A 10359-nucleotide genomic window follows, 5' to 3' on the forward strand; every position below is an offset into this window, starting at 1 on the left:
GATACAGGCCAAAACAAAAATCTAATCAAATGAAAAACAAAGACACCCAATTATCTGAAAAAGGACAATTATATATTTATCACCAAACCAGTTGCAAATTGTATAAATAAAATAAATAAAAAAGGCATCAAACTGAGAATTATTCATAAGGCACTGCTTGGAACCAACCATATGAGTATTCTGCAGCAATAACCTTACAGCTAAGTCCTTGTTGTAACATTCCTTGAATAGACACCTTAACCTATTTTCCCCTACCCAAGAGAAGCCTCGCTAATCCTTGGCCTTAAATAGTTTAATGCAAGGACTTACTCATGCAATCTCATTCGAGCTGGTTTGCAAAGTAAGAACTGAGGTGGAAGTGGGCCTTACTCACACATGTAACATTGCCCAGTCCAGCCATTTTTATCTCAATATCAAGTCATTTCTGGGTAACAAGTAACTTACTGTGATAGTTGTCCATTAAAATTGTCAAAAAGAAAGAAAAATAACTTTTTAGCAAAAAACTATTCTCAAGCAAGAATTTTATTAGGAATGTCAGAGTGGTCCGAGTAGAGGACACTAAAGCGGTGCATTAAACACAGTTAGGATTGTGGCTTCGGGAGCAATCCATGGGCCCCTGAGTGGCGCAGCGGTCTAAGACACTGCACCTCAGTGCTAGAGGCATCACTACAGACCCTGATTCGATTCCAGGCTGTATCACAACAGGCCGTGATTGGGAGTCCCATAGGGCGGCGCACAATTGGCCCAGCGTAGTCCAGGTTAGGATTTGGCCGGGGTAGGCTGTCATTGTAAATAAGAATTTGTTATTAGCTGACTTGCCTAGTTAAATAAACTGGTCAAAATTGTTCATACTTTAACAGTGTTAGTTTCCTCAGCTGTACCAATATGATACAAAACACATGAAAAACTGAATTGACTGCACTGGGCCTTTAACACTGATGGAATACACCTTAGGGATGTAAACAATGCTTATAGAAAGACAAGGTACAACAGAAAAAATAAAGGAGCTATGTGGTGAACACTTGTTTCATGTTCTAATCTTACATAAGTTCTATGTCAAAACAATCCACACAAGATTTTAAAAATCACAAAAAATATATTATAATAATAATTCTAAATGGTTTATTCTTGTCAATCAAAAATAGTCACTGATTTCTTGGTAAACACACCTTCAGGATCTTACAGTAGATCATCAGTAGACACTTTAAAATAATGAGAAAGAAACATTGTCATGTAAAAAGAGCATAAACACAAACCAAATAGACTTCCTCTTATAAGATTATATAAAAACAATATCTTATAAACAAAAGCAAGACCGAGACTGGCCAGATGTACTCCCTTTTAATTCCCTATAGGCTGTTCAAGCGAAACAGTAGTCGAGGTGGGCCAGCAGTTCTCTGTGTTGACTGGTGGTGTATGGGGCTCTACACTTTGGACACTCCAGGAAACTCTCGTCCAGAAGGTTTTTGGAGGGCGAGGTGGGGATGGGATCCTCAATGGACAGCCTATCAAACTCCAGCTTGTTGTAAGAACTTGGCTCGGAGAAACGAGACTCTCTCTGCTGTTTTTGAAATTGAAAATACATAGAAACCAATCAATTGGCCCACAGTTGCTTATCTGAAGATAGCAAAGGTATTCATGATGACAATTGAAAAGCAGAAAAGTCAAAAGAATTGAAGTGTACTGCAACATTTTGCAATTGCTTACTTGATGGCTGGATTCCAGTCTTGTGATTTGGTCCCGAGCCTTGCGCAGCTCTTTCAGGACCTTGTGCAACTGATGCTGTAAACTCTGCCGATCAAGTTTCTCGTTCTCAAAGTCTTTGGCAGACAGCTGGATCTGGGGGGAATAGACAACAGCAAATCAAGAGAGCACTGCAGAGATCTTGGATGTTGTATTGCATAAGAGATGTTATACAACAGAGTATTTCACAATCTAGAGTCAGGAATGGTTTAGGTTGCCAATAGAAAATACAATTGTATTTGTCACATGCGCCGAATACTAATATTAGCACCCTTGGTAAATATATATTTTTTGTTTATTCTCTTGGTCTTTCAAAATATTCACAAAAATCTAACTTTTATTTAAAGTAAAAAAAATGATTAAAAAAAATTAAAAAATTAAAACAAATATTTTTCTCAAATATACATGTGCTACAATTATTGGCACACCTTCTTTCAATACTTTGTGCAACCTCCCTTTGCCAACAGCTCGGAGTCTTCTCCTATAATGTGTAATGAGGTTGGAGAACACATGGCAAGGGACCTGAGACCATTCCTCTGTACAGAATCTCTCCAGATCCCAAGGTCCATGCTTGTGGACTCTTCTTCAGCTCATCCCACAGGTTTTCTATAGGTTTTAGGCCAGGGGACGGCCATGGCAAAACCTTGATTCTGTGGTCAGTGAACCATTTTTGTGTTGATTTTGAGGTGTGCTTTGGTTCATTGTCCTGCTGGAAGATCCAACCAAGACCCAGTTTTAAGCTTCTTAGCAGAGGCAGTCAGGTTTTGATTTAATATCAGCTGGTACTTGGAGTCCATGATACCATGTATCCTAACAAGTTGTCCAGAGCCTTTGGAAGAAAAACAGACCCACAACATCAAAGATCCCCCACCATAGTTCACAGTTTGGATGAGGTACTTTTCTGCATGGATATATTTCTGTCTACACCAAACCCACCTCTGGTGTTTTTTTCCAAAAAGCTCTATTTTTGTCTCACTTGACCACAGAACCCGGTCCCATTGAAACTTCCAGTAACGTTTGGCAAACTGTAGGCGCTTGCGTTTGTTGTTTGATGACAGCAAAGGCTTTTTTTGTTATGGCAACCCTCCCAAACAACTTGTGGTTATGTAGGTGGCGTCTGATCGTAGTTTTGTAGTTTCTGACCCCAAGACCCAACTAAAGTCTGCAATTCTCCAGCTGTTTTTTTGTCCACTCTCACCATCCTCTTCACTGTGCGTGGGGTCAATATAGACACACGTCCTCTTCCAGGCCGATTGTTAACATCTTCAGTTGCTTTAAAGTTCTTCATTATTGCCCTGATAGCGGAAATGGGCATTTTCAACCGTTAAGCTATTTCTTATAGCCATTTCCTGATTTGTGCAGCTCAACAACCTTTTTTCGCACATCATTACTGTATTCTCGGGTCTTTCCCCACAGTGATGGATGACTACGGGAACTTCGCCTGTATGTCCCCTCATATTTATACCCCAGTGAAACAGGAACTCATGGCTTACCACTTAAATATTCCTAATCACTCAGGTGAATTTAAAAACGTAAAATATGAATTGGAATATACTTCAGTTAGATTTTACTCATAAGAATTTATAGGGGTGCCAATAATTGTGGCACACATGTTTTGGAGAAAAATATTTATTTCACATGTGTTTTTTTCAATAATTTTATTTCAATTAGGTTAATTTCAAAAGGTTAGATTTCTTGTGAATATTTTGAATGAAAGACCAAGAGGATAAACAGCAAAGACATTTTTTTTTTACAGCCCGTTTTGCTCATATTTACTAAGGGTGCCAATATAAGTAGAGTGCACTGTAGACATTACCATGAAATGCTTACTTACTAGCCCTTAACCAACAATGCAGTTCAAGAAAGAGTTAAGAAAATATTTACTAAATAAATGAAAGCAACATTTTTTATAAAAAGTAACACAATAAAATAACAATAACGAGGCTATATACAGGGGGTGCTGGTACCGAGTCAATGTGCGGGGGTACAAGTTAGTCGAGGTAATTTGTACATGTAGGTAGGGCTAAAGTGACTATGCATGGATAAACGACCTACATACCTGCTGTTCCAGTACAGCAACTCTCCTCTGCTCCTCATTTTGATTTAACAGAGATTTCTGGAGTAGATTTACCTGAACAGAAAACAGTATTTTGTCTTAAAGGAAACTGGAGGTCCTATCTACATTCAGTATTACTATGTCTTTTGAAAGAACAGTGGGAAAGTGTAGAGGGTGTGAAGAAGAATAAGGAGCATAGGCGGGAAAGGGGCGGAGACAGGGATCGAACCCCCTTCTCCAGCGGGTATATATGGTTCAGCACAGAACATTTTTATTGAACTGTTGTTAGATAGGTATAGATATTTGACGAGATACAACCCGACTCATTTAAAAACCAACATTTCCCCAGCAACTCTTCCACAGGTCATGGTTGCAAATGACAATGCTTTAGAAATTAACTCACCTGGTCAAACAAAGCTGCACAATAAACCACACAAAGTATCTCCCTGGTGTATAACAGTACCTGCAGCAGCAGCTCAGCAGACCTCTTTCTCTCCTTCTCCAACCTGGCGTCCATGCTGTCCCGCTCGGACCTCATCCTGTCGGCGCGGTCGGCCAAGCACTTCCTCTCCTCGCTGACTGTGTGTCTGCTGCTGAGGCGCTCGGCCTGGAGCTGTTCTCGGGCCTCGGCCACCTCCCGGCAGCGCTCCTCGTACCTCCCCTGGACCCGCGCAGCAGCCTCCTTCTGGGCCTCTACGTCCCGCTTGGCATGCAGCAGAAGCTTGTCGTAGTACTCCTGCAGCTGGGGAGAAGACTTCTCTGGTGCTGGGGAAAAATCAAGCATGGTTACAATATAATATGATCCTCTATGCAACACTTATGAATCGGTCACTAGGAAGAACCGTTTGTCAAGTAGACTTTGCTTTACCATTGTAATAGCTAATTATAACTCATTTGTAAAGGCTAATTATAAGCTTGAGTTAATTTCCAGAACTCGAATTAGCATAAAAAAATCCCCATCAAAATCCATCTGTTTAAACTGGAGCTATCCAGTTTTTTTTTACCATGGGCTGCGTCTCAATCCACCACATCTGCCAATAGCCGTTTTCGGCATCTGCAGTGGAAGGTCTACGACCCCCACAAGCGTCACAGGCTTAGTCTGTATCGCCGATCTGCCAACTTCTGTCTGTAGCATCCGAACGGTTCGAGCTACACACTAATATGACCCTTCTATGGAAAGGTGAGTCTCTCACAAACACACACCTTTGCTCTAGGATGCCCACAAGCCAAACCTGAAAGCAGCCTGGTACCACCGTAAAAATGAATGGAATTATATAGATAGTTTAATGCCTAAAATAAGGGGTTAAATCTGTTGTAAAAAATAAAATAAAAAATAGTTTCCTGATCTTTCTTATATTTCTTCGATATATGAGACACTTCAAAACAAACTTCCTTTAGATTTTTTAACTATCTGTTTTTCCATGTATGAATCTGGTATTCAATGTGTTTCCATGGGCTAATAGCAGTAAGGCCAAATGTTTCATCAAAATGTTTTTATATATTCTTGGGGGGAGACCTAAAGGGTCCTAAAATTCTAAATCAAAAATCGAAATGGTCAGTGCTATGATTATCTTAAAACAATTCCATGTTCGCTTAGTAGAACCCCCCCCTATTAAGAAATGTTGTATTCACAGAATAACAAGCGTTGGCCTAGAGGATAATTATTTTAACCACATGGAACATTTTTTTGTGTGAAATAAGCTTTTATAATGCGGAGAACATTGTGGGATCTGCCGATTTTTAACAGTGGATTTGCTCTTAACAGCAAACGAGTGCCAAATCCCACACTGCACTGTAGGCTCTGAGGCCCTGTTTTTTTTTACCGGCTGAATCGCCTTCTTTGTGTTGTTGTTGGAGAGCTTGGTTGGCTTGATTTAGTTGCTGCTCCAACTCAAGGGTTCTGGCCAGGACTGCCTTGACATAGGCCTCTCGCTGTTGGTCATAAACCATCCACTGTTGGTTCTTCTCCAAAGCCTTACGGAACCCAGGAAAAAGACAAACGGGGGTAAGGGTTAGGTTATACAGTTTCCTTAGCACTCAACGCACTACAATTTTTGAGCAGACAAAGACAAAAACAAAAAGGCAATTTTAATCTTGACAAGTTATTCAACTCACATCTCTCAGGTGATCCTGAACTACTGCAACCTCACCAGTGGGGACCCTGCCATTCTATCAAACAGTATAGAAACACAGGTATTAGAATATATCAAAACAATTGCATAGGTGTACACAACAGATACAATCACTTTCTACGTGAAGACATGGTCTGTTCTATGTGGGTCTGAGGGAGACGAGTCTTGGAAGCTTTACTTAAAAAGTCTAATGCAGATGTTTTTAATCGGAATATCACATCATTTCTGGGTAACAATTAAGTACCTTACTGTGATTGTTTATTTTTGACCATTTTAATTGAAAACAAAAATAGCTTCTTAGCAAAGAGCAATTTCTAGGACCGTCTGGGAGTAGTCTGAGTGGGAAAGGGAAAAGTAGATGTTATTGGCAGAGTAGTTTGGAACACTTTCTTATTGGTCTATTAACTAATTTACCGCCTGGTGATGTCATCAGGCAAACCAAAACTCCATCCCACCAAAACAGGCTGAAATTTCAGGCAAGTCTTTTCAAACAGCTCTTCCACTAAAAGGGCATAATGATAATTTCCCCTATTATTCCAAACTCAGTGTGTAGAAATATATATAAAACACAAGGAAATCAAGATTTTGACTGCACTGGGACGACATTGGGACAAGAGGACATAATAAAATCATTAAAAAGGGCTGTAAGCCTAGCCTAGCTAAATACAAAGCCGCCTCTAGTTAAGTACTGCATACAATAATATAATGCCTAGGGTGTCCTTTAACCAGTCAGTGGCCTAGCCACCTGTTGGCAGCAGCGGCCTAGTCATAGTAAGCCTGGCTGGGATATATCCTCCATAACACCAAGGCCCAACTATCCCTGGAGGGGCTGCCTTCATTCTGCAATCCCTGGAGAGCGACGCCAGGTCCATCTCATAATAATAATGTTAAAGTTAGCCCACAGGTTGACGTCTGATTGCCTGGTAAGACCAGGAAAATGATACCTATGACCTAAGGAGGCGGGATGTCTCAAGGCTGAGCCACTGTAAAAACCTATTGGTCTGTTCAGGCCCTTAACGCCACCTCGAGAGGAGGTGGGATCATAAGCGTGTCAACTTTTTCCCAGATGGTTTGCCCATCCTGTATGACTGAACATGTGCGGTGGGGGTTATGTACCGGAGGGTAATGCCCCCGGTGATGAGGGCCTGTTGGGAGGTGGATTGCCTTGAACATAGTCTCATGGTTATTTGAAAGTTACAGATGGATTAGAGCATAGATAATAAAAAATAGTTCTCTCTCTATGAATAAGACTAGTGGTAAACCATTTTCCCCCATACCACAGTGCTTTAAATTGAGGAAAAACTCATTTTATCAGAGGGAAGGATCTGTCATACTCGTCTGGTAGAGTGGTCAAAGAGAGTTCAAAAGGTTAAACAATTAAATGCTTGTGAAGCTCTGTAATCATAAAATGGCTAACTTTTCATTCTCACTCTTATAAATATGACACTAAGACGATTGGATACATAAGAAATCAGAAATAAATGTAATATTTGAATCATGAAAGATAATAAATAGGAAATGCTGTCAGAGCCTATTCAACTGGCGGCTACGGGCCAGATCCGGTCTTTTAATCAATTTAGACTGGCCCCTTGATCAATTCTGAACATTAATAAAAAATCTGGAGACGAAATTCTGATGTTTATTGCCAAAATGACAAGGCCTATCAGTGTGGCTTTTAGCAGCTCCAAATAAATCTTCCTATGAATTTGACTCGTGTGAACAGTGTACAATAAGCTAATATCACCCCATTCCTGAAAGCTAAGACTCTCAGGGACACGAACGTGCCTTCTGTTTCTCTCTATGAAGTCGTGCAGGAAATGTTAGAAGGGAGTGAGAAAAATAAAAAAAACACCTAATGACTGGGGGAAATTCATCCAAAGCTTAGGCTACCCCCACTCCCCCCCCTCCCTTAAAATAGAGAATCAAATAGCTTGCTGGTCCATGTTATTACCATCAGTGTGTTATCGTAGTAAAAATAAAATCCTGTTTTCAGAGGATTTTAAAAATGACCTAATTACTTTTAGCAACATTTAAGTGCTTTATAATGGTGTGTGCTGTTTTTGATACAGTTCTCCGGAAGATTAATCGCATGTCGAAAATGTCTGGCGCCCCTGCAATTAACTTTTAAAAAAGTGGCCCCCATAAGAATATTGTTGAGTAGCCCTGAGGTGCGTTCAGATTGCTTCAACGTTTGCTATGTTGCGTGATGGTTTGTACTGCACAACACGCTTCCCCAAAACTGTGTGCACCATTTCTCAACAGCCTTTGAGGTAAATTTGCTTACGTTTGGTGGTGTGGCCTGATCAATATGGGTGTGACCATCTAAAAACGCAAAACCTTTGCAGTACACCATACAATAATCGCCCTGTGGGCCACCATAATCACAACGTTTTTCAACTGGTTGTTTCAACTGGTTTTTCAAGTGCCGCTTCAGATTAATTCAATGTTGCACCACCCCGTTCTGTCGTACTGAATGCAACCCTGCAATAAAGCCACCTGAGCTGAGAGTTAACATGTATTATGTCAGAGGAGCCATTTCGAGACCAAAGGCTGCCATCTAGAGTTCAAAAATAATATTTCACCTTGAGATTTTGAATGCCCCCAGTCTAACATCAACATTCATACAGGAAACTGTAACGTTTGAATATTGAGGGGCGTAAACTTTGAAGTGTCTTCCTGTCACACATACATTCTCTCCATAACTGATCCTAGGTTAACACAATGGAACAAGGTCTAGGCCTCCTCAGCAGCCTGAAGATTCCGCTCACCAACCTGGAAATCAGGAAACTGTTCCTCCAGTTCCTGACACCTTGCAGATACTGCCACCAACTTGTTCTTCAGGTTCCCCGTCTCCTCCGAGAGGGACTGGAAGAGTTTCTCTCTGTGCTCTGCCTCTCTCCTCCCCTGGTCCAGCTGAGACTGGAGCGATGCCACCACCTCTCCCCCACTGGAACTCAGCTGTTGTCTCAGAGTCTCCACCTCCTTGTCCTTTGCCAGCAGCTGCTGAGTGTTCCTCTCCCTTAACGTCTCCAGAGACAGAATTCTCTGCAATCAATTGCAACATTTTGGTAGTTTATTTCTCTTCTTAAATGAACACGATTCATCTTTATATTATCACAACTACATCAAGACAATTTCAAAAGACAACGGTCTTCAGAGGAACACGCCCATGATGTTCTGAACGCTAAACCCACAGACTGCTACAAAGCCCCATTGTGAAAGTGAAAGTGATTGGTGGTCACAACAAGTTTATGAATGTGTTAAGTGCAAAGGTTGTTTTGGTTTGAAATGTTTCCTGTTTATGGATGTAGGCTACCTCATCACTACTGTGTCAACCCCATTCCATTTGGACTTTATAATAATAATTTGGCTGGCAATACTAGATTAGCCTAAGCATCTCACAATAGTCTATTTCTGCACAAGCTATTATGCTTTGTCATTTCGCTAGCTAGTTACCTCTAGCAGTTTGCTCTTGTCCAAGTCTGGTGGCCTCGCCGTTCGTTTTGATATTTCATCCATCATCTTCTTCAGGTGATTATTTTCCTTCCTGAGTCTGTCCATTTCCATGTCTGCTTGCTTTGAGCTACTGGATTTAAAGCCTAACTTGTTGACAATGATCTCCTTGGTGCTTTTTGATGCCATGTCTGGCGTGTTACCTAGAAAAACTAGTTTGACGTTTTTTGTCAATGTATAATAATTAGAATCACTCACATCTCATTCAATTGCACATTTTCAATCAAAGCTAAATACATCTAGGTAGTAAATCTAATAGGCAATACTCAAGTTTGTTTATATATTTAGGCATAAATCCAATTAATGTTGCACCTGCAGTGAGGCCTACCTAACGTTAGTTGTTGAAATTGGCATGCCAAACACAAAACAAACTCAAGCCCAAAATAACAGAACATGCCTAACCGAAAAAAACAACATTTCTTCATAACTTTACAACTGAATGACATAAATAGAACATAATCTTACCAACAAGATACAGATAATCTGCTAGGTTGTTGGCTATATATTTTTCTTGAGTTGGTGGCTAATGCTAGTTAGCTAGCTAAGTTAAATACTGTACAGTAGGTGCTGGTCTGGCTAAGCTTTTGTTCGTTCAACCCAAACTCTTTTCTAGTGTTAATAAAACATGTATGGGTGCATCTTTAAATATTTAGAAAATATAACTCACAACGTAGACCTCTGTTTCCAAAACAATAATCTAGGATGCTTGATTTATGAGAATGAAACGGACACTTTCTTGCTTCCAAATTGAAAACAAGTTTGAATGCAGCGCTTCAGGCGTCATATCCGGGTGTCAGATGACGCGGGCAATCCTTTTTTTAATCAACCACCACTAGATGGAGACAGAGTACTGTTATTGCTCAGACCAATAACAGAGCGCCAATAAACTTGTCATGGAATATAAATTATAGACAA

The 10359-nt window shown here is 40.4% G+C and overlaps 1 protein-coding gene across 1 annotated transcript; it reads right to left on the bottom strand.

The window, feature by feature from the left end:
- Window positions 1-738: 738 nt before the first annotated feature.
- cep55l (centrosomal protein 55 like) lies at window positions 739-10217 on the bottom strand. Its single transcript, XM_038991156.1, has 9 exons — window positions 10112-10217; window positions 9388-9596; window positions 8704-8976; window positions 5915-5968; window positions 5623-5773; window positions 4263-4564; window positions 3803-3874; window positions 1708-1839; window positions 739-1561 (listed from the first exon to the last, which is right to left on the bottom strand). The coding sequence occupies exons 2-9, from the start codon at window positions 9571-9573 to the stop codon at window positions 1361-1363; spliced, it is 1371 nt and encodes a 456-aa protein (XP_038847084.1). The 5' UTR covers window positions 9574-9596; window positions 10112-10217; the 3' UTR covers window positions 739-1360.
- Between the last annotated feature and the right edge of the window lie 142 nt (window positions 10218-10359).

Source organism: Salvelinus namaycush, chromosome 4 (assembly GCF_016432855.1).
Source record: "Salvelinus namaycush isolate Seneca chromosome 4, SaNama_1.0, whole genome shotgun sequence".
Lineage (NCBI taxonomy): Eukaryota > Metazoa > Chordata > Actinopteri > Salmoniformes > Salmonidae > Salvelinus > Salvelinus namaycush.